A 25766-nucleotide genomic window follows, 5' to 3' on the forward strand; every position below is an offset into this window, starting at 1 on the left:
ATATTGCTTTCGTAATAATTGTCATATAACTCTTAGTGCCCGATGAGGAGTCAGCCACCAATGCCAAATGGTTTGAGCTGCACTCCAAATCAGCTTGGACGCCAGTGTTTGCCAGCAGCACTTATTACGGTAAAAATATTAGCCCTAGCAGCTCTGGTTTCAAAAAGCTTTATTCATCTTATAACAATATACGGTACAAAGGGAGACGAGAATACAAACATCATAATGTAACTGGTCAAATAATTCATGTTGATCTGTCCTTTACTTATTGTAAAACATAGTCATATTTGTCACAGAAACAGGTAGTTAACCATTCATGTAAACTTTATCAATGAGCTCACGCTGAGACTTTCGAAATATTAATCTTTGAATAGTCCATCACTACTCTATTTATTTCATTGCAGAGGCTCATTATTAGTGGCAAGCATTTGGTTGTAAGAATAGTCCTCATGAAAAAAAGAAATGAGGAATTGGGTATCCCTCTAAAGGGGGAGAAGTTACTAGATTGGGCCAAAAGCAGCCTGTGGTTTAACAGGACTGGATACCGTACATTCAGCTTCATTATGTTTTGTTAAAGAATAAAATCATAAAAGCAAAGTATTAAGTCATACATTTTTATTAAGAAAAGGACAATGTAAATGTATGATGCAAAAACTAATTGAAAATAAGTGAGCTTATTTTTTCTCCCTGTGTATATATATTTTTTAAACACAGCATATAACACCCGCTGTTAACGCCGGAACATAATAATTCAGTTCCTTGTGGCTTCAAAAAACAGCAATGAGCTTAATTCATCAGACATGAAATGCAAAAAAAAAAAAAAAATCAGCAGAGCATTATTCATGAGAGAATCCGTAAAACCCAAGGATGTAGGGATGAAATTGAGTGATAGCGTTAAGCCTTTTGACTGTATTTTATTTAGCACGGGTTCTTAACGAATAATCTTCCAATGAACGTTGCAAGCCTTATCAGTGGCATGCAGACCGCTTCAAATGCTTATCTCCATAGACCAGTTTGCTGGAGTGATCTCGTTTTTTAGCAGTGAATAGAGGAATCAAAAGCGTCACATAAACCATTCCTCCCTCCTCCTTTTTCTCTTCCCCCTCTTTAAATGAATAGTGCAGTGAAGTTTGCTAGCATGCAAAACCGCGTCCAGCCCTTACCCTGCACAGAACGTTACTGCTGGCACACAAACATGCGAGTAAACTATTTTTTTATTATCATTTTTCAAAAGAAAGGGAGAAATTTGAGCTAGCGAAGTCACAGCAGAGCCATTTTCCAGGCAGAATATACACTTAAACAAAAACTCTACCATAGAACTGCTTTTTTGAACAATCACGTACAGCCATTTGTAAATGTGAAAAGGCAAACATTTGCTTTGGCCTGGTCATATTCCTTAGGAAATCTGTCTCCCCGGCCGCTGGCAGCAAATATTGCAGACTTGTCATTAGGTGAGATTTATAGCGAGAGCACTAACTGCTGTTTGAGCAAAGCTGATTGTTCCCTCTTTCAGGCAGGAATAGTTTGGCGATGCCCAGCTACTACTTTCGCATGGCGACCGAAAATAGTCACAGAAAGAGAACAAAATAGTATTTTGGTCCATAGGACAACGATCAAAAATGTCTAGCAGTCTAATTGGGATGCTGCCTTGTGATTCTGACTTAGTGACAGAGACATTTTTCGGCTGAGGGTGGTGTTCTTCACAACCCTTGGTCTGATTATAGCCCATAACAGGGACAATTCAATTTCCCACCACTTTCTATATTTACTATTTTAATATATTTTTGAATACATTGAGCTTTTAATAGTCTCTTTTCTTAGTTTTTGTATGTTGCCTCTTTCAGCCGGGAATAGTTTGGCGATGCCCAGCTACTGCTTTCACATGGTGACCAAAAATAGTCACAGACTAAAACAGAACAAAATAGTATTTTGGTCCATAGCACAACGCTCAAAAATGTCTAATGTTTAACAGAATGTGGTGATTCGGGTGCACTATACACAGGATTAGATACATATTTGTACTTCACGCCACAACATTGCTTCTCTGTACGACCCTGTCAACTCATTATAAAGGGTGCTCTTCTACTTACCTTTGATGGATATAACACATTTGCAATGAAATGCACCACCCCTGTTACTCTTGAAAACTCTTCCAAGGAAAATGTAATGATCATATGATACATAAGCTGGTATTGGTTGTTGTCATAGAAACTGAAACATCTTTTAAGTGTGTTTGTGTTTTTTTTATGTCATTGAACCCTTCAAGGGAAGACTGAAATGACAGACCTACTAAGGTTTATCTGCTCAACATGCTAAATACCTCAATTGTTGTTTTGACACACAGAAGTATATAGTAGAGTTGAGGGCATGGTAGGACTACATTGGATCATCTGACTGTTAGTTTGAGTTACTCATTAACTTTCATGAAATTATCTAAGTGGTGACACAAACCTAACCATTATTTGTGATCCATGTGAGAAAAGTTTACTTTACAGAACGGGAATCCGCTGGCGCTGTATAAATTAATGTAATGTAACTCAATGTGGTTACCAGGTATAAACTTCCAAGTATTACAGGCATTGGGAGGTGCATATGCATACCTGTCGCCCAGAGACTCCAGGTGAAACGCTGCTTCTCCTTGTCACGGGGTGGCAACCCCCCGCCTACTTCTTCAATAGAAATAGCATGTGTTCTGCAAAGTATAAGACTCAATAAATTATAAGTGAAAGTAAAAGGACAGAATAGAAAGGCCAAGCTTTACCTATGGGTGGTCAATGGTATAATTACTGCACTTTTGTGTTTTTGTGCATGTGTCACATGACTTGATTGACTCCTTCTTTGCACAGGACTCAATCTGTGAATGCCACGTATCTGAAGACTCTGATTTTGGTGGTGATATGGGTTGACGTTTTGGTTCCCATATCCCCTTAAAAACTTCAGTGGTTCCCCTCAAGGGGGGACCAAGAAGATCCATTCCTCCCTTGGCTTTACACAGTGTCTCCTGTATCCCTATATGGAGCACTGGCATTATCACTATCTTCACGTGGCACACAGGGTAGATGAAGCTGTACCTCCAATCCTGTCTGGACATGCAATAACACATGTGCAAGTGAGGCAAGAAATGCAAGCATGCATGCTTGTCAATAAAGGTGCAGATGAATATATTGGACTTAACTCACCTTCTTTCATATAATGGAGGACAAAATATCAATTAATATGAATTCGAAAACATAACAAATGTACTGTTAAAACGATACTAAACTACGGATAGTTTCATGTGACGGGCAACCATCGCACTTTTGATTCACACAGACAGAAATGTTGAGAAAGACAATCATTTTATTTCTCTGGAAATGCAATAATGTACTAAAATTCATGTGTCTCAAGTAAATAAATAAAACATAACAAAAATATTTGGTTTTATCCCAATTCAATCTGCGATGAGGCCTGGAGATATTTTCTCTGCCGTTAAACAAAATGTTAAAAGGTAAGACAAGTAGAAAATTGGGTAAGTTAGCCTTATTCAAAATGCGATGACCTTAAGTGATAGCGCTAACTGGCCAAGCTTTCATTTTCAGGGCTCCTTGAGACTAATCCAGACAGATCAATTACTTGCTATATACACATGAAGCATGGTGCCCGTAAACTCCTCCCATGGCTCCATAGTGCGCAGATCCCAGTGGACTTGCATGCAGTGCTCCTGCAGGTGCAGTCTCTCGGCAGGCCTGTGAGAGCCATGAATCGTAAAGGTTCGGAGCTCAAGCACACTGAGCCTGTTTAGCGGATACTAGATAATCCCCATTTAATCAGATTATGTAAATTCCTACTTCAGCACCCTCACCTCCTCTTCCTTACAATTTCTCTCTTTCACCGAACACAAGAAAAACCATAACAAATCCTACTAAAAGGCCATATTTAAAATAGTACGGTAGATCTAATAAACGGTGGGTCTCACTTCCAAACAGTGACAAGGAAACATGTAGATTCAGTACATACCTTCATATATAGGTCTAGACTCCACATAGATAGAATATGTGCCGCTGAAAAAAAAAAAATATGTAGTGTAAAAAATTATGCAGGTCATATGTTTTGAAATGTCGATAATAATAATAATAATAATAATAATACAAAATATAAATAATAATAAGCACATAGATGTGTGCCCGGTTTGTTACACCATTTATGGATTTTACATTATGATGGAAAATGAGTAAAATTATTACTATGCAATTCTGTTATCCATGTTGAATGAAAACTAACCACCAAATAAATCCAACAATTAAGCCCCTGAGGGTCTATTCCTTTTTTTCAAAGATGAAACGCAAAAGTTCAGGTCAAGTTATTATTAGACCCACTGCTTGGCAAATTCCCTATTTACCAAACACCTATCATTATACCCTAAATGTTTCTGAGCTAAATAAATATTACTACTTCAACATCATTTATTTAACAAGGTCAAGTTTTTTAGCATATGAGGCTCATGAGGCTAAAAAGTTCATCAGTACTGGTCAAGTCCATAGGAGAGATTATAGAGGTCTGCATAAATACAGTCCACAGGCGGTATCCTTGTCTATGTTTTTTATTTATTTTATTAATATTATTAGTAATTCATTACAATAGTGGGATATTGAAAAATCGTGGCCAGTTTGCGGCTCTCGAGGACTGGAGCTGTGCACGCTAGGAGTAGAAAAAAGAATGTCATATGGAAATAACTACTGAGTGCACGCACTAAGAAAATATTCATTTTATATTTTATAGTTGTGATATATTGTATTCAAAAGGTGTGTATATATATATATATATATATATATATATATCGGTAATATATGTATATTACTAAAAAGCAACTTTGTAACTCTCTTTTGTTGGTAAAATACATTTGTCTCATGCAAGGGTTAACACTTTCCTCTTCTCGGACATCAGTAGCAATTGTTCACTCATTCTTTAATAGTTTGTACTCATGGGATCCAGCCCACCGCCGTACCTATTCCTGCTGCAAACTCCAGCAGACAATTAAGGGGAGGGCTGACGATGGGAAGGATCTCTCAGGAGATGAAAAACCAAGCATCTCTAGGACCAGCAGTGACACGCGTCAGACAAAGAGGCAGGCTTGCTATAAATATAGCCCCGCACTCTGACTGACAGACAAGTGACAGTAGGGACCAGGACATCTAACTGTGCATACAGACCAGAGCGTGCAGGTATAGCATGTGTACTTGGCTACTGTGAGTATACTCTAGCACTGCCTGTACACTGAGAACATTTGAACACTGTATCAAAGGCTTTCCAAGGTATGTATGCGTATGATCTGTTAATATTACCGATTATATGTATTCTGTAGCAATCCGTTCTCTATGCTTATATGCAGTTTACTTACTGTAGTCATATTAGCTATGAAATGGCATCAGTGAGAGAGGCAACAGCATTCTTCAGACTTGAAGCATTAAATAAAATAAAAAAAGTGGAAGAGTATGTCACAAAAAGTCACAAATATAAGAAAGCATTTGTACTGATATATTGAATGATTAGCATCTGAAAAAGTTGGCTTTGGAACTAGGCTCTACATTTGAGGGCAGGGTAGTTATAGTAAATAGCAATAATCGTTCTGTTGGAAACTGTACAAAGATTTATTGAATGTAAAGTATATGTGGATATATGCCTAGAATTTTGTGTACGGGTAAACTACGTACTGCTGACACTCACGTACAATACAATGCGTGGAAAATAATCATTTTCAAAGAGTAATGTGTATTTCCTTTTTCAAATCTGAGATAAAATGAAATGCATTGCATGTATGCATTTTATTATATCTAAAATTATTATTATCTTGTATTTATATAGCGCCAGCAATTTACGCAGTGCTTGAAAGAATGTTTATGTGTGCCCTTTGTGTATCACAATAATACTATATGCAGTGATTCATATTACCATTAAATATTATACTAATTCATATATATATATATATATATATATATATATAAAAATACTAGTTTATTTGATACCAAAACACATTCAGATTTCACAGTATAATTGTGCTTAGTTATATATAATACATACAGTAGCTCCATGAAGTGAAGCCTAAAACTATAGCTTAAAACAAATGGTTAATTTTATTGCTTATTCTTACAATTTATTTATATTTAAATAACAGTGTCATACTTATTAGACAGTATGTATTTGTTGAAGCAATTTCTAAAGCCACTAATTATCTTTTTATTACCACATATCACTTATAAAATGACCTTAATGAATACTTTTGGATATATTGTCACAACTTTGCTTCAGTATACTATGATTACTTACTGTATTATACATTTCTATATGAATTTACTTATTTCCCAATGCGCCTCAAAACCAAAGCAATAAGGATTCTTTTATCGCAGTGAGCCCCATTGAGCATTCTAATCCAACGAAGAAAGGTTTAGGTGTTTTTTCATATGTATTTAATATTTCAATGTTACAAATACAACATATGTCAGTGGAAGACATATGCCTTAGAAGCATGTAAAAGATTAATCATGTGTGCTGATTTTGGAATACTGTTTGAGTTAAATCACATTGAAACTCAATTGAAATAGTATATGCTGGGGTTTTATATGGCTTTTTAATCACCTATTAAGAGTTATTCAACGTTATGTGTCTGTTTTTCATCCTATACAACTGTATACGTAACTCAAGCATACTACTGTATTTTTTCTCATTTAATAATAATGAAAATAATGATAACAATAGCTGCATCTTTTTTTTTTTCTAGCGAGCAGCAGAAGATGACGCGTAAGATTTTCACAAACACTAGAGAACGATGGAGGCAGCAAAACGTAAACAGTGCTTTTGCTGAGCTAAGAAAACTTATACCCACCCACCCACCAGACAAGAAACTAAGCAAGAATGAAACACTCAGACTGGCCATGAGATACATTAATTTTCTCATAGACATCTTGGGTGATCAAGGAATAACAAAGGTTGGAATGAATTCGCCCGGAAACATCTTGGGCCTCTTGGAACCAGAACCTGAGATGACAAACATGAGGGAATGGACAATAGATAACTGCAGCGACTCATCTCCTGGAACAAGCAGCGATACTCAAGACTGCTGGTCAATAATTCCTTCACCATAACCTTGTTGGAAATTGTTGGAAAGTCACTTTAACTTACCTATACTGTATATGTTTTTTCCCAGTTGTAGGTTGAATTGTATAAGAATTTGTCATGTTTTTATGTCTCGATTATTTTTGTTTTTATTTAAAGGAAAGCTGGTGGTGTGTCATACACACTGATCATCCTGCAGCACATTCTCTTTAAGTTTTTAATACTGATACTTGATAACTGCTGTTCAAAGAAGCTTCTCTTAGCGTTAACAAAAATATCTCTGATCTAATCCTATGTCTCCAAAGATGAAAACTCCAGTATCACCTCTTGTACACTAGTTGAAACACCCTTTCCAGCAAACTGTTTAATGAAGGTGAGAAAAAGATTTCTTGCCGTCACTGTATGATATCCCTCAAGAATGAGACAGCTTGATAATATTAGTAGCACATTGAAAAACCTCAGTAACATTTTGTTCTCTATTATAATACACATTGACTTTTATACAAATATTTTTTGTTTTGTTGTAATAGCACTTGAGAAAGAGAAACATATTTGACACGAATACAGGCAGGGATAAAATGTAAATAATATGTGTATCGGTAGGATGTAATTAGCTATATTAGTTGTGAAATTATTATTAGTGGTTTTTATGCAATTTGTAATCAAAGGTGTCCTGTTAACAGAGACTCTTATCTCAGTTGTAAGAGCTTCGGTGCCAGAGCAGCGAGTTCCAGAAGTGTAAATAATATCCGTTCATCCATAAACAAACATTGGTGATGTGATCAAGTTGGTATGTATCTGTCCATAACCTTACAGAGTGGAATTATGGACATTTGTAGTATGTTGTAAATTAATGCACTGTAAATATTGTAATTTGAAGGACTAGTTTAGCAAGGATACAGAAATAATAAAATGTTGTGGCCAATTTTAGCCGATTTATTGATCTATGGCCAAGTTAGCAATCATACAAAGTAATCAGGTTACTCAATCCCGCTAAACTTCCTTCCTCAAAGTATGAATACCCGATTAGACTACCTTCTTCAGGGACTCACATTTAGGACCAAGGTTAATAGGGACAACTCGGGGGCAATTCCATTTGACTTTCTCCAGTGTAATTTACAAAGCAACCATTTAATTGAGTATGGGTGTATCACAGAGCTTCAAGGCAATGAAAATAACAATAATGGCAGTTTAAATAGCACAGGAGGTGTAAAAATGTACTAAGGTTTGCCCAAGGAGTATGTATATTTTTCTCTTCAATTAAAATTGGTATTATCCTTCCCTTTACATGACTCTGTTGTTGAAAATAAAACGTATAAAATATGCTTTTTCTGGTAGGCATTATGAATTTTATTTTTATGGATATATTTATTAAATTGAGGATTTATTAGATGAGAATTCATCATTTCTGTGGTTGATTCACAACTGTTTGTAGCTGAGCTTACCAAAGATTTTTTTTTTTTGAAGTCTTAAAATATGTGATCTGAATTGTTGTATTTCTAAGTTAATATATTCCAATAAATTATTCAACATTTTTTTCATACAATGATCTATTTTTTTCCTGTCAAGTACATCACACTGCTGGGAGCATTTCAAGACATATCCATAAACCATATTATGTCTCGTATGTTTATGGATGATGTATATTCAATTAAGAGATAGTACCTTCAACTAAGTGAGGAGAAAATTAAAATGTTTTAAACATTACCTACCCTTGGTTCTTTCTTTTAATTACTCCTATTTTCATATCTTTTCGGCCTGATTTAATGCTGTTGTCCATATTGCACCTTTCCTTTCTTTGTTTTGCCTAGTCTCTGTCTACCAACATCAATGATATCTGCTTTCCATTTATCCCACCCGTGGTCATTTGATACAACCTTCTATGTTTGTTAACAGTTGTCTCGATATACCCCACTGTACTCACAAATTCTTCTTCTAAGAGCTTGAGTAATCTATTAAGCTAACAAGTTTAGGCCAAGTAGATAGATACACAGAGTATATAAATATAATGGTATTATCTCATTTGCTTAAACAGTCTAGTACCCCAACTAGGACTCATTTCCACCCCACCCCCTCATCCCAGTAAGTGTAATTAAGTAATCAATGGAAGTTCATCTCAATTGTTAAACCTTGTGGTGGAAGGATCAAATTGGAATGGTGGCGGAATGAAGAAAGTAATAATGAAGGACCCTTCTGCAGGTGGTAGTAAGGGGATGAGGGAATATATTTTACAGCAAAAAAGGATCTTAAAGGCCTGTTTCTGTCTGTCATCTTCTTATGTTATATACTAATTGTGATGTCCAGTCTACCCCTTTATATAGCGCCATAAGATTTTGCAGTGCTGTACAAACGATAATAATAATAATAATACATTTTTCAATTACACAAGTTTAAATAGAAAAATTCCCTGCGATCTCAGTTTATGTGATATTTTATTCCTGGAGAAGCCACTAAATGTGGTGATTAACCTGACGGGAAAGTCTTCTGAAACCGTGACAGGCTGGTATAATATGTGCAGGGAAGTTTGTAGGGCTATAGTCTAGGTTCAAGCAAAGGGTCAAATGGTCGGAAATGAAGAACTTCACACTCATATAGATGAAGCCAGGGTTACCGGTCTACGGAAATACAAGCGTTGGATGACTTTAAGAAGTGATAAGCCCCCTTCTTCAGAAGATGAAGATTTATGTAGTAATTTACTACAACATAAACTATAGGGCTAGAATTTATGGACCAGGGGTGTTTGGGCTAAAACAGGGATCTGACTGCCGCTACTTCTACATAGAACAGCGTGACAAAGCTATGTCGGTTCCCATTATTGAAGGGGAGTATGCAAAAGGCACCGTAATACGGCAATTTAAATGCAAGAGGTTTCCCTCTATTCTCTATCACCTTGAAAATTACGTCGATTTTTATCTATCCTTAGGTGTGAGGTTAGACGATTTATAGCTGAAATCTCACAGGAAATATGTCTTTTTAAGACTGCTGGAGATCACCACTAGTGTGCTTCTGAGGAAGGTGAACGGATCCATTGTGAACATATTTATTTATGACAATTTAATCCAGGATTCATTGATGGCATGTACCGTATTTACAATTTTAGGCATGACATGATAGAGACATGAAAGGATGTAGCTTACTTAATGGTTGATGTAAACTGATATTTTTGTATGGACATGTAGGTAGCATTGTAGGAGTATTCTGCAGTGGGCGAAAGGATATCCCAAGCTCCAATTCCAAGGATTGCTTCGCATGAACCATATGTCCTTTAAAGTGCATGATATATGATATGACCAAACGCATGCGTACAACCCAAATCATTGAGTTTAAGCTACACCTATTGCAAACAACTGTTTAAAATCAAGCATGTAGGCATGCCATCCTCATAGACAAAAATTAGCAGTGAGGTCAGGCTATTGTAGATGGATGAGATATGCACTATACAGTCAATGGACAATATGTATGAAGCCAGTGAAACATCCAGAAAAAGATGTGTAGTTTATTTTCTTAATCCAAGTCAAGTACACTAGCTGCATGGTGACAGAGCAGATGCTGGCCTAAAGAGAAAGTAACCCATCCAATCCTTGAAAAAAATGCATGGATGTTTGAATAAAATAGACCTGATCAAGGTTGGTTCTTTCCCTGTCAATGTCTTAAAGAAAAGCCTTAATCCAGCAAATACCTCCATCATGTTTATGATAATATCTCTGTCCATCTGACTTCTTTGGTTGGATTCAATTTAAACAGATGCTAATCTTTAGAGGTAAAAGAAAGCACAACACAGCACAGAAGTTTAAAGTCAAAATTATCACTAAGTATATGTAAAATAAACCCAAACAAAGACACACGCTGCAGCACAATCTATTTATTTACAGTGATTAGGGACCTCCATTGAAACATGAAAAGTTAAATTAAAAAGTTGGCAATGAGACTATAGGTGGAGTGCAATCTAACATTCATCCCAAATGACTTTTGTTGTGTGATGGTTCAGTGATGAAAGCCCACAAAGAGAATGGGCAGCTTAACTGCTGACCTCTGAGGTCACAGGTCAGTGCCAAGTCTGCCTTAAATCTGATGTATGGATTACAAATTAGTGGTGATCTTAATCCAATACATTTAAATCACTGATACATTAAAGACACATTTGGCAGCTGCAGTATGACCCTTTTTTCTGCAGGAATCATAAAATGAAAAGGTGGACATTGTAGCATGGCTTTTCAAATTAGCTGTATGTGTTGTGTCTCAAATAATAAACCAGGCTGCTTCCTCGCATAGGCCTCTATTTCCCTTTATATTGTCATAGAGGACTTCTGACCAAGATGCTCCATGACAATTGTCATGATGTCTGCTTTGCAATTACAAGTTCTATCAGAAAAAGGCCAATTTTCTAAGGTGTTTAACATGTGGGGAAATACTAGGTAAGCACCTTATCATCATAGATGGTTTTGGCAGAACCATAACCATCCAAATAAAGGACACAATTCCCCTTAACCTGATACAGATGTTTCCCAGCTTTGTAACCTTCCTTTGATGACGCAGAAAATTGGATGTGCCTCATGTACCTCTTTGCATAATAATTTTCATATGCATATACCAGCAGGGCCGTAGGAAGGGTGACTGGCCTCGGTCGCAGCCGCCTGATTAGAAGCTGCAGCCTGCAGGACTAATTGGGGAGATCACGGATCTCCCTAGTAGCGTACCTAAAGAGGGGAGGTAGGCCCCAGGTACCGGTACGTCCATAGGGGACTGAAGGGGTTAAGAAAATAAGTATGTTGGTGTACAATTATTAAACGTTATATGCTTCTGCTGTTCATTTTTGAGAGAGAAGCATTTAGAGTGTTCTGTCTAAGTAGACAAACTTATCGGACATATTGAGGATGGGGTAAAGGAAAGAAAAAAAACAAAGATACAGACATTGGCACATACCCACAAAACATCACAGACATTGGGACAGATGCAGATTATATCCACAGAAAGGCTTAGAGAAAACACAGCACTCTATATGATTGGCATGTCCTACAGTATTTCCAAGGTCAATGAGAGCTTTGGTATTATCAAAAGTTATTTTATTTAAATTGCTATTTCCTCTCATGAACCTTTCATTATACTATCAAAAATGCATTAAAGCTTTAATACCATATAAAACATGCATGCCCCAGCTACATCAGGATAAAGGTGTAAGGATCACTGACATTGTATAGAGCTACTAACCATGCACACAAAGAGACAACATCCTATGGATATGGAATCTGTGATAATTCTTATCAACATATATATATACACAATATACAATGGAATATGAAATTATGTACTGCTGTCATACACAAATCATTTGTGTTCATGGTAGTTTTCCTTTAATCGTAGAACAGTATGTGAGGTAGGTAGATTCTGTATCCGAGAACCGTAGCAGCAGCAGTTTGCATGAATCACAAAAACCAGGGGGGAAAAAAATTATATATTCACTAGACAATACGAATCAAATATTTTAGACAATGTCACCAAAGAAATTATAAGACATACCCTCCCAACTAACAGGATGACCCATTCACTTGAATTCTGAGTGACTTGTGGTTGCAGTACGCTGCATGACATTCCCTTTCAGTGGTTGTGTTAAGGAAGAGCTCAGCCAATTGTATAAAGTAAACAGTTTTTTAAATTGTCAACCAAAAAAACACAGAATCCTCTTGGAAAGGTTCTGAACCTGAACTCGATTTATCCAATTTTTTTTATTTTTTATTATTAACCCCTTAATGACAAAGCCCGTACATGTACAGGATCAAAATGCATCGTTTTCAATGGGTTTTGGGACCTCCCATTGTCCTTAAGGGGTTAACAAGGATGGGCCCTCTGCAACATAATATAATTACTGTAACTTATATTTTACAATGCTAGACTTTACAGCTGAATGAAGCTTTTTTTGTTTAAAGAGTGGCCAATTATTTTCAACACATTTGTATCACTCTTCATGTTTGTGTTACTAATTATCTCTTCTACTGCACACGACCAAAAATGTTGTAGAGTTCAGACATCAGTTGCAGAATACTCAATTTTACCAATGTAGCCTTTAAACTTGTTGCTATTAGACACAGTTATATGTGAGTAGGTTGTGTTTACAAATGAAAAAAATACAGTTAAGCTGAACAATAAATAGTGGGAACGCCGGGCAGCGATATCAGAATTTTCTAAAAGAAATAGGTTTACATTTACAAATTATCAACATAAAAATCATAAGAAAACTGGTGCACTTTAGTATGACATCATTCTACAACAGCAGTATACTTGGGAGTTTTCTTCACCATGGTGCACTTATGCCCTAATGTAGTAGATCCTTACTAAACTTCAAACATTACTGTGATCTCACACTGCCATTTTCTTTAGTATATCTGAATGACATCATCCCACTCATCTACAGGCCACATGCCATTAGGCTGTACATTGGGTGGAGAACTTTTCCAGTCCCAAATCTTGACAGGAACATCCCAGCCTTTTCCATAATTTGCTTCCAGGTATTCTAGGGTTTCACACGGCACTCGAACTTTCATTTCTGCAAATTCAGTCCAGCAATGTGTAAACTTTGGAAAGAGGTATCTGAAACAAATAAAGTAATATTTATATAGTGATATTGTAAAATAGCAGTAACCTTAGATTTTGGGGAGACTTATGCACACATTACAAGGGAAACACATATGTATTTGTTTTTCTTTACAGCCAATATTAGATATGTTACAGCTGAACGTCAAAGTTTTTTCTCCACTTTGTTAAGAGATCTTCTCAAGATTTAACATTTTTGACAGAACTCTCAATACACCCTCCAGTTTGTAATGATGTGCAAACTGGAAGGTGATGTTATCCAACACAATATTAACCATGTTATTACAAAAATAGGAGAAAACGATTTGTCTAATAACACATTAGAAGAGGGAAAAAAAAAATCAGTCATACTTGAATTTCTTTCCGGACTTCACTTGAGTTCCTCCATTCCACATGTAATCATCTTCTTCATAGAAGAAAAAAACGTCAAGTTTCACATCATCGCTCCCAAGAAATGAGAGCTCCAAACTGTCTTCTACCTAAAGAATTGCAGGTCAAAGTAAACACATTATTATTTATTGTTGTTTTATATAGTACCATCAGATTCTGCAGGGACGTACAAAGAGAAGAAAGGAGATAACAATTGGTATTTACCATAACAAGATGACATACAGGTGAGGAGGGCTCTGCTCAAATGATCTTACAATCTAGAGACATACAGCATAACTGGCATAACTGTGCGCACTTTGGGTAATGAGAGAAGAGACATGTGTGTGGATCGGAGGAGGCGAGCAGGGATGTAGGGTGTTAATAGCTCTTTCAGGTAACAGGGTCCCTGGTCCTTTAGGTCTTTAAATGACAACACACCTATCTTAAAGTGAATTCTCCATTTGATAGGAAGCCAATGGAGAGACTGTAAAATAGGCGTAATATGGCAAGAGCGGGGTTGATTTGTTAATAGTCTGGCTGCTGCGTTCTGAGCCAACTGCAGTTTGTGAAGTTCTTTTTCTGGGAGGCCTACATACAGTGCCACACCTTCACAGCTTCTTTTAGTAAATAGCAGTATGAGGAACTTCCTGCTACTGTGAAATACAATTTGAAGCAGATGTTTTTTATTGGGCAAAAAAAGATGTAAAATTTGAATTTCTTTTGTTTGATGAATAGAACTTTGGGGTCCTAAAAGCAACTCTACATCTTTTTCATGCTGGCCATTCCTGTACAGCGGTATCTCAGTCGTGAATATGTACGATGCTAACGTATAGTTGTAGAAATTATTTTAATTTAATATACACTGATTATCTAGGCGTACGAATGTTGGCATTTTGATTGCACTGACCTTTCCGAATTTATGCTTCAAAGGGAGTCCTGCATTTTGAAATGCTGGGATAATATCTGATTTGTAGTCCTTTATAAATATACCTATGTCCACATCTTTGCTGTATGGTATAATATTGCATTGCCTGTACCAACCTGTCACAACAAAATACTCAAAAAGGTTAATGTAAAAGTCAAGGAAGCAACAATGCATACATAAGCACAATAATCATTAATTACTGGGTTTTTTTTTTTCGTATTTGAAAATATAATAACTTATTAAACATACAGGACTTCACAAGTGTAGCGAAGAAGTCCCATCACAGATCACAAGTGCCTTTTTTGGTGCTGTGGGATACAGGGTCTGATACGGCCCCACCAGTCCCACCTATACATCAGTCTGGATATACACACTTATTTTAAAATATGTACACATTTTCTAAAAATATGTCTCTTGGCAGCAGCACACGACTAGAGCTGCCTTCTTGTTAAACCACTTATTAAAATGTGACAGCTAAAACAAGTAGTTGAAATTATTATATCATTTATTGTTATGACAAAAAAAATGCAGAAAGCTATTTATCATTGCGTATCTTACCTAAACAAGTCCCACTGCTTAACCAGAAACTAACTCCAAGGTTATCCAGTGTAAATGCAGCCAAATGCAGTAACGCCTTTGCTTTCTTTCTGAACTCTATCCCTTCGGGAGAGATGTCATCAGGGTAAAGCTACAGCAATTGAAAATATTTCACAAATGAGAGAATTTAATTATATACAAAATGTCTGTTCATGAACGAACGATAGTTAATATTGGCAACAAAATAGGGTCAATCAGCAGAAACATTCTGTAGGCCGTGACTGTTGCAGATTTAGTACTATGTGAAATAATCCCTCTATTTCTTCCTTGATAAATATTGAACTTATTGAAGCTAATATAAACATACTTTATTCATTGTTTACTAATAGTAATACTAGAGTAATCAGGAAACATACTGGTAATTTGTTTTCATTTGACAAATGTAAAATGTATAATGTTAATGGAGGTCAGTCATACATTACATAGTATCAATAAGGGTTTTAGGGAAAGAGCTAAATTATATTACTAACATATCCTAACATACAAACCATGCAAGGGAGCACACAGCTCCAGCGTCTTGTAAAATCTAGCAGTACTCCTTTGTCTGGCAATTCAGTAATTCTTAACAAAAATAAAAAAAACTAACCTGAAAAAAAGCCCGAGCTTCTTTGAATCTGCACTCAAGAAAACGTGAATGGGCCATCTCTTTTAGAAACTGAGAAGGGTCTTTTGGAATCTGGACCTTTAATCCATCAATAGTGATCTGGGTCAGTTCAGCTCTGAAACAAAAGTATAAAAACCAACAACAGTCATCCAAGTTCTGGGTCACATTATTTATATAAAAGGCAAAATCAAAAATAAGTAAGCAACAACAGACCACTAGTGCAGAAAACAACATTTTTTAAAACTGTTCCACTGAGTAACCAGAAACTACCACTTTATCCAGTGAAAACACATTTGCACAAGACTGAAACTATAACCTTAGCTAAATCTTACCTATTAAATGCGCCAGCATATCTACCAAACTGAAGTTTCCGAAAAGGAGCAAACTTTCGATCCATATTCTTCTTCAGGCGTAAAGGGCCGTGCCAAAGATAGTTGCCACTCCTCTCGTAGAACACAACCAAGTGGATAGCGTGAGCTGCCATTTTGAAGATATAGTGCAAAGGTATTTGTGTCCCCGACAAATCCTCCATTCCCTCCAGTCTTGGGTCCTTCCCCTCATACTTCTGCCACTGAAATCCCATTTTCTCTGCAGATCGAAAAAAGTGACCCTGAAAAGTATGAATCAACCGCAGAAAAAAATTAAATAGCCAAAAGGAATAGCAAGTTTGCCCAGATCATATGATTAGATCTTATGACTAAGAAATGACAAGCAGCATAGATGGGAAAAAATGTGTGATGTGAAAGGACAAGTTTAGTACACAATTATCAGCTCACAACTATAATAATAATAAAAAAATGTTATTCTGAAATGTACATAGTGAGTAAAGATTGTGTCACAATACATTAAGACATCCATGGTTCATCAAATGCACCCCATTAACTAACCACTGCATTTACATAATCCATGCAATTTCATGCTCACCAAAGTAAATCTTGTAAATAGCAGGACAAATAATAAGAATTCAGTTTAATCTTGGAGAGAATCTCCATCATATGAAGAGTTAATTAACTGAATATTTGAGCCACAGTCTTCAATATATTAGTGTATACACCCAGAATTAAGGTAATAGGAATACTATGCCAATGGGCCACGCTGTGTAAAATGTATATTCTTAGCTATTACTATTAGAATGTCTGTAATTAAAGAAATGCTGACAGGCAGTGTGTCTGGGAATGATACAGTCAGTGTTTATCATAAAACTATTATGAATCTGATTAAATCAAACTGCAAATTGGATATCATACCCATTTTGTCAGTCTCCCTGTATTTCAGTCATCAGATTATTGGTTCTGTAGAAACATTGCTTGCTCACTTTCCTGGCAGATGTTTATTGACATCAGGCAGGCAACAAGAATCAGATATCTATGTGTGCATGCACACGTCGATGTGTTGCTAAATCATCCCTAGTAGTTTGGTTTAGGATTGCTCCTTATTTGAGTAATGGCAAGATTCACAGCATGCTGTGCAGAAAGGGTCAAAGCCGAGGTCTGCAGAGCATTTCTCTTTGAAGACTAAGGAGATTGTTTCTAATGTTCATGGAACTACTTTTTGCAAAATATTTGTTACTAGATGCCAGCGTGGAATGAATGCCTGACTATAGATGACCATTTCTACCTGGTATTTATATTTATTAATTATAGAGACAGAATATCTAAGATAACACAATGATCACCAATAAACAGAATCCAAAACAAAAAATATGTCTTACTTTATGTTCCCATATCTTATCGAGGAGTGCAAAGGTGGTAACATCTCTGTGCTTGCAGAAATATTGGCATTCAGAGTGAACACTGTCAGGCGAGCTTCTTAGCTGGTCCAAGTTCTTGCTCAGCTGACTCAAAACCAAAGAGTCAACAAGATACACTGGCACATTATGACTGGAAGCCAGATTTAGGAAAGTCTTAACCACCTGCTGTTTAACAGAGAAGACAAACAGGTTACTGGACGTTCACTATAAGTCCTTGTAGGCAATTCTGTTGTAGACTTGGATGACATTTTTTATATTTCAATATTTAGTTAAATAAACTGTATCACACAATATTATAGAAGCTGTTCTAAATGGAAATTTGTTTTTAAATTTTGCTGACCATGTATAATTGTACAAAGGTAAATGAAAATATTTGCTTTGCTTAAAAATATGTGAATCGGGAATATGAAATGCATATTGAAACAGGCTAAATAATATTTTATGGTCCAGTGCTGCCCTCTGCTGAATGTAATATATAGCCTCTATTCTGAAAATTCTGCATGCTTTATTTTTTAAATAAGCCGATAGTATATTGCACATAGCTAGCACATATAAAACTGTAGTAAAATGAAACAGTATAAATAACACACTCTGTAAAAACTGGATGACTAAAACTAAAAACGGCACTTACCCATTGTGTGCGTTCTTGTGATGATAAACTTCCCTTTAGTTTAGAAAATGTTGGACCATTCTACAAAATGTAAAAATGATAGAAAAAAAACCCATTATGGAACATTAAACCTTTTGTCATATCTGCCAAGAGACTTTACACCATGTACCCAATTATGACAACTTATAGTCAAAATTGTAAGCATATCCCTATCACAGCCCCAAAAACTCAAAATAGGGAAAAACTTCAGTCAGCATTACTATAAAACATGTTAAAAACCAACAACGCACGCTAACCTTTACGAAGAAAATATTATTGCAGTCTGCAGTTATCTTTTTGGGAAAAAAATGATGGAAACATTATGGCTCTATTTGGGTAAAAGCTGCACCAAGTTGATGTGTACTGTTAGTGTGTGATAATCAGGCTCCACATAATGGGCTTGAGATACAGTAAATCTGTTACAAGTGAAAAAGCAATCATTTTGTACATAACAAAAGACAAAATAAATTAGTGTCACTTTTATCTGCTAATGAATCTGGCCCAATATATCTCCAATTTCTATATTTTTGCGCTGCAGTCAATGGGAGGACTGCTCATCAATTACTTGTGACAGATTTATCTTCTGCATTGGGATTTAGTTGCTAGGGAAAGTTATGGTTTTAGCTCACTTTACTATTTATTATGAAAGTCCAACAGATGCAAGTTTCTCCATTGTATAGAGATTTGATAGAATTCTCATGATTTAGCTATACAATACACAGGACCAGCAGAGCCCTGCCTTCGAGTTCCTCCCTCACAGCGTCTCTTATCTTGCTCTGCCCAGGAACACAGCAGAGTCACGGGAAGTGACGTCACATCACGTGACTCCGCTATGTTCCTGGGCGGAGCAATAAGAGACACTGTGAGGGAGCATTGTGAAGGAACTGCGCAAGATTACTGGGACCACCCGCAACACCAGCAAGACCGCCCGCAAGTTTTTTGGCGGGTCCCGTGGTCTCTAAGGACCAGGCAAGCTCATCCTGCAGCAGAAACTGCTGATAAAGAAGTCTCTGGTAAACATTCCCATCAACCTTTGCTTTAGTCAAGAAACCTGACTCAACAAAATATCTAACAATTCATGAAAGTTAAAGAAGAAATGTCGTATAATGTTCATCTTTCATGCTTAGCTTCAGTTTTACTGTTGGATATCAAGTTCAGATTTTTAAAGAAAAGTTAATGTAATCTTTAATGTAAAAGTAACATGTAATGTTCTGTATTAATTACCTTTACAGATATATAATATTTATAGTAGTAGAGCTGAAAAAGAAGAAACAGGGAACTTGCAGCTGTTAGAACAGCTAAAACCACGTTTTTATTGATTCGTTGCATCACCCAGGACTTGTTAAGATCTGATCAAACTTCATCGCAGTCCTTGTCATCCTTCTGGGATAACATGGAGAAAGAAACCTGTGAACAAATAGAAGAAAATTATTTTACCTATGAGAACCTGCATACAAAACTAAAAGGAAATGTTAAGCATGAATACACCTAGCACATCACCGTACATTTTCATATATGCAAATGTAATCCTCTGATAACTATTAGGTCATGTCATATAAAAAAGGTTACAAAATGCAGCCGAGTACCTGTATTAGAATTGTTATTAAGAGGAGTTGATCCATTTTTGTACGGTTTAATGTCCGTCTCTCACATGACTGCTGTAGAAGATTGCATATTAATTGTGACAATGGCTGATTTAATTTTTTGTACCTTTTGTGACAATGGCTGTTTTAACATTTCTGTGGCGCTCATTTTTAGCTGTAATTTTCTTCTCTCATTTACTGAACTCACACAAGTTATGTTTGTTTTTTTCTAAAGAGCTTTCTTTAGATACCATTATTTTGATCATATTGTCTAATTTACTATTAAAAAATACATACATTATGGTGAAAAATGTATTTTTTTCCCTTTGTGGTAGTAATTTTTGGCGTTTTTTTCCCCCCACATACATTTTATTTCAGGTATATATTTGTAGATGTCACTTCAAAACAACACCACAATAAATGTTTAGCAACACCTCCTGTGTACAGTGATACCCCCCCATGCATAAATTTGCTATTTGGGAAGTAAAAGGCCACCTTAGCGAGGTGTGAATTTTTGGTCAGTCTGTGCCCATACCCTGTTTTTGAGACATCTTTGAACGTGGCCAATTCGATTTACCCCATCAAATCATACATTACATGCAAGGATTTTTGTGAAGATATATATTGTGCTTATAGGACTTGCTCATATTTTATATATATGTTTTTTTTTACCCTTTGTTGGAACTGGATGGGTCCACTGATGGCGACATCAATGGGGAACTATTTTTACATGTCACCAAATGTTTACGTTAACCTTTTTTAAAAAAAAATATTCTACTAATCACATTGATTAAAGTTCATGATGTGCCAGGCACATCAATTGTCGCCAACAAGATGCTTTTCTATGATGTGCCTGGCACATCAATTGTCGCAAAAGGGTTAAAGTACTCTGAGTACTAAAACCAAAAAGTAAAGTACTTACCTGATGTAGAAAGTGCAACTCTGTAACCTGCATGATCCAATTATCCTTGCCCCTAACTGGCACTGCCATTGTACGTATAGGGGTCTGAACCCTGACTCACAGACTTCCCCGAGCCAGAGCCAGTGCGGAGTATATCAAGTGTACAGTAATGTGTGGGGCAGAACGCAAATTAGATGGGGAAAGGGGAAATGGATTTAGAGGGGATACCCCCAAAAGGCACATGAAAATGTAAAGTGACAACACACCTATATTATATTTTATTTACACACATACACACACTTTGCAGAAGCTCATCAAAATGCCATAAACCAGGGTTAGGTTATTTCAATCAATGGTTGCCATAGTGATTACAACACTTTTTTACAGCATCACATTTTATGGATAGCCTTATTAGATTTGCAGAGTCATTTGAGTCTATGCAAGTATAACCAAACGTTTCCATTATTACCTTCTACAACCTAAAACCAATATATTTGATTGGCTGATCTGTATTTATTTCTACGAAAAAGAAACAAAAACATGCACAGGTTTTACGAAAAGATGGCTATTCTATGAGCTTTTGTAAGCACTGCGCACGCGCAAACCCCGTGCGCGAGCCACCCGGAAGTCGTTACACGCTTTCACTGGCGGAGACAGCTCATTCACTTACAGCAAAACAAAGTCTTACCTAGGAGCTTGTCTACCGATGGGATTCTCCGCTTGACAGCAAAGTCACATTCCGCTTTTTGCTATACCAGTACGACACCGGAAGATAAGCTCCGCCCTGCAAGAAGGGCGCGCGCATCTGGTGTCGACGGCAGTGACGTAGGATAGAAAAAATCTTTTTAGTGTGGCGTGGGAAGGCGAGCTGCACTTTGAGTGCGGTCGAGAACTAGATGGTTTCGGCTTGCTAGATGATTGATGAGAATAGGCACGATTAGATCAGTTTTCCTCGTAGCTGTGAACGTATTTGCGAGCGTTCGGTGTTGGGTAGAATTGGGGTAGGAAGGCTCAGGGTCACGCTCTGGAACGGAGTATTTAATATGATACATTTAGTAATTCATAGAAATGGCGCCTCCTTGGTGCGTTTTTCATTGATATTGGTTAGTTAATGACCCCTTTTGAACATTGGTGGTGTAATTTACATAAAATCTCTGCAGTTGATAGTTTTATAGGGACCGTTAGTTATGCTCTTTGTGAGTTCCTATAACTGAAGCTTTGAGAGGGACAATGTGTTCACAGCGTGGGGTATTAAATAAAAAAAACATTTGGGTGAGGAAACCTAGGGATACCGTTGGAATAGTGGAGGCATTTTGCTATAGCTGGGCAACCCAGCATGGCCGTGAGCCCACCAATTCTACAGCTGGGCCTACATGAAACAAATCTTGGTCCTTGCACGTGTCTGACTGAAGTCAAGCTATCAGACAGTTCTGAATCTATGGTCAAGCAATCAAATGCTTTTTTTATTTCAGATCAGCATTAGGTGTATACTAGCTCCCAACAGAGAAAATAGAAATAAAACTTCAATTGGTTCTCTATCTCTCATCACCCCTGACCACTGGTTAGAAAAATGGCATTTTGTATATTCTATGTAGGGTAAAAAAAAAAAAATCAATTGGACCAATATGCTTTCAAAGCATATGCATCAGATGTATTCCCCTCTATAATACTGTTTTTGAAACTGAACCTTCAATATGGGGTAAAACCACTTACATTGAACCATTATATTTGCATAGTATAAACCTCACACACACTCCTTCCTCTGATGTCTTACTATATATGTGATTTTGCTGTGGGAGTTTTATCATGGAACCCCAAATACACAAGAAAATTAGATTTTTCAATATTCTGTGGAGTTAAAATGAAATCTCCCATAGGAGACAGCTAATGGTTACCTACACTGCCAATATAACAAATATACACCACACATGGCCACTGTTGCTCTGCATATTACCGTTTATATTATGCCTCCTTGTTTCAACTTTAAATCAATGTAAAGCTCTTTCTGAGGGTTTTCTAAAGGTATCCGTGTCAATTTAAGAGATTTAAAATTGAAAATTTACAAATCTAAATACAAAACTAGTGACTCTTTTAAGTTAACGGTGGGCAATGGTTTTGGCCAAATGTATAGCACTCATCAGTAAAAATATATAAAATTGTATCTTCCTACCTGAGCACAGGACAGTCTGACTTGGGGATAAATAGCTTTTAGGTTTTTAACGCTTACTTTTTTTGTTTTTATCAGCCAACCTTGCAAATTTAGCAAACACGCAATTTGATTTACGTATTTTACACTCGCTAACATAGTCTGTGAGGAGGCTTGAAAATGCCTGGGGAAAACTCCTAAAGTCCTTGCTGCAACTTGCCAAAAATCCTGGCGTGTAAAGAGTTAACAGGCATTGTTTTCAAAAATGTATAGTTTGATCAATTGAATTGGCAGAGTTCAAAGATGTCCCAAATATAACAATGGTGCAGACTGACCAATTTTTTTAAAAATGTGCAAATTTTGGCTTTTAGCTACCCGGCAGTACTATATACGGGTGGTATCGCTGTACCTGGGAGATGTTGCTGGACATAGTTACATAGGCTGAAACAAGACATGCGTCCAAGTTCAGCCTTTCCCGTATCTGAATTTCTTGCTGTTGAGCCAAAAGAAGGCAAAGAAAAAAAAACCCAGTTGTGGCTCTTCCAAATTTTGCACAAACTAGGGAAAACAAATTTTTTCTTGACCCCAGAATGGCAGTCAGATCTCTGTTTGACTTGCATCAAATCTCCTTCTAGTCTAAATGCGTAACCACGTGCCCTATGCATAGTCCTGTTTATGAATAGATTTCCACACAATGGTTTGTATTGGCCCCGAATATATTTATATAATGCTATCATATCCCCTCTGAAGTGCCGTTTTTCTAAACTAAACAGATTTAAATTAACCTTCATAACTAAAGTGTTCCATTCCTTTTTTATTTTTGTAGCGTGCCTCTGCGCGTTTTCCAGTGCTATAATATCCTTTAGAATAGGTGCCCAACATTGCACAGCATTTTCAAGGTGTGGTCATCCCATTGATTTTTGTAAAGGGGCAAAATTTTTATCCCGCGAATTGATGCCGCTTTTTATACATGACAATACCCTACTGGCATTACCAACTGCTGACTGACATTGCACATTGTTTCCTAGTTTGTCTAATTCCCAAATCCTCCTTATTTGTCATCCCTAATTTACTACCATTTATGGTGTAAGTTGTGAAGTGCATAACTTTGCATTTGTCTACATTAAATTGCATCTGCCATTTGTGTCCAGTCCCCCAGTAAAGTAATATCCTGCTCAGAGTTTAGTGTCATCTGCGAACACAGAAACACAACTTCCAAATCCTATTGCCAGGTCACTTATAAAATGCTGAATAACATTGATTCCAGAACAGAACCCTGAGGGACATAACTTGCCACATTTGTCCAGCGTGAAGATTTACCATTTATAAGAACTCTCTGTACACAGCTCGCATTGATATGCCATCCTGGATGAGCTGCACCACCTGAGCCACTTGTGTGGGTTGTAGACTCAGTCTCATGCTACTGCTAGAGTGAAAGCACTGCCAGCATTCAAAAGTGACCAAAATATCAGCCAGGAAGCATAGGAACTGAGAAGTGGTCTGTGGTTACCACCTGCAGATCCACTCCTTTATTGGGGGTGTCTTGCTAATTGCCTATAATTTCCACCTGTTTCTTCCATTTGCACAACAGCATGTGAAATTGATTGTCCATCAGTGTGATTTCACAGAAGTGTGACTTTGAGTTGCATTGTGTTTGTGTTCCCTTTATTTTTTTGAGGTGTGTGTGTGTGTATATGTATATATATAATATATAATCTCGACAGGATATGGCCTTAAAATGATCTAAATGATATGCACAGCAAGAACATGAAAACATCAGCACCAGTACACAACATGATACCCATGCCCCTTGGGTGAGGAGAGAGCGTCCTCTGTACACATATGCACATACACATTGAATACACACACATACGTATAATAAAATACCATTTTAATAAAGTGTAATATGAGTTAAAATTCGGTGTCAGTCCCATGTTCTACCGTAGCTGGAAGTCCGAGCAATCTGTTATTGCATATAGTTAAAATCAGCTTCTTCCAACTAAGTCAATACGTACGATGCGTTTTCGTATACTACTACTACTTCAGGTACGTTTATAAGGGTTCCTAAGTCTTTGGGTTGATTTGAAATCATCCATGTGGAAAGCTAATCAAAGCATATCCACCAATTGTCCATAATTAAGCTCATTTTAATCAGGTAAAAAACACAAATCAAGAGTGACATCCCTGTTTCACATATAATTAATCTGTCAGGACTTGGATAATCAGGTCTGGTAGGAGCCCATGTGCAGGGGATATTTGGGGTTTGGTCTGTAACCCACCATGCATGATTATACAAAAAGACACCACAAGCAGAAATCTAGATAATGCAATGTATTGTATGTATATGACAGGACAAGCAAATAAGGGTAATACAGTCGAAGGAAGAAACCGGACATATTTTGGCAGGGAGCTCACGGCAGAATGGTCCACAGACTTCAATGCAAAGGCCCTGATTGAAGGGCAGAGCTGGATGAAGTAGCCAGGATTCAATTCCGGAAACAAGACGCAGCTGGATGTATTGATTAGGGCCCAACTCGGCTAATAAGGTACACCTGATCCTGGTAA

The 25766-nt window shown here is 36.9% G+C and overlaps 2 protein-coding genes and 1 long non-coding RNA gene across 4 annotated transcripts; 2 read left to right on the forward strand and 1 right to left on the reverse strand.

The window, feature by feature from the left end:
• The first annotated feature begins 5101 nt into the window (after positions 1–5101).
• On the forward strand, positions 5102–7310 carry TAL2 (TAL bHLH transcription factor 2). The gene is made up of 2 exons (XM_053465875.1): positions 5102–5291; positions 6755–7310. The coding sequence occupies exon 2, from the start codon at positions 6768–6770 to the stop codon at positions 7116–7118; it is 351 nt and encodes a 116-aa protein (XP_053321850.1). The 5' UTR covers positions 5102–5291; positions 6755–6767; the 3' UTR covers positions 7119–7310.
• A 10-nt stretch (positions 7311–7320) lies between these two features.
• On the forward strand, positions 7321–8635 carry LOC128495432 (uncharacterized). The gene is made up of 2 exons (XR_008354223.1): positions 7321–7757; positions 7877–8635. It is a non-coding gene; the product is annotated as an uncharacterized LOC128495432 (long non-coding RNA).
• A 3782-nt stretch (positions 8636–12417) lies between these two features.
• Positions 12418–21874, reverse strand: FKTN (fukutin). Of its 2 annotated transcripts, XM_053465872.1 has the most exons (10): positions 21744–21874; positions 19796–19978; positions 18554–18613; positions 17884–18087; positions 16505–16782; positions 16155–16287; positions 15530–15659; positions 14954–15087; positions 14029–14156; positions 12418–13674 (listed from the first exon to the last, which is right to left on the reverse strand). In XM_053465872.1, the coding sequence occupies exons 2-10, from the start codon at positions 19898–19900 to the stop codon at positions 13461–13463; spliced, it is 1386 nt and encodes a 461-aa protein (XP_053321847.1). In that variant the 5' UTR covers positions 19901–19978; positions 21744–21874; the 3' UTR covers positions 12418–13460. The 2 variants fall into 2 exon arrangements, with proteins under 2 accessions (XP_053321847.1, XP_053321848.1); XM_053465873.1 differs by lacking the exon at positions 21744–21874 and having other exon boundaries at positions 17884–18052; positions 19796–19833.
• Between the last annotated feature and the right edge of the window lie 3892 nt (positions 21875–25766).

Source organism: Spea bombifrons, chromosome 1 (genome assembly GCF_027358695.1).
Source record: "Spea bombifrons isolate aSpeBom1 chromosome 1, aSpeBom1.2.pri, whole genome shotgun sequence".
NCBI lineage: Eukaryota > Metazoa > Chordata > Amphibia > Anura > Pelobatidae > Spea > Spea bombifrons.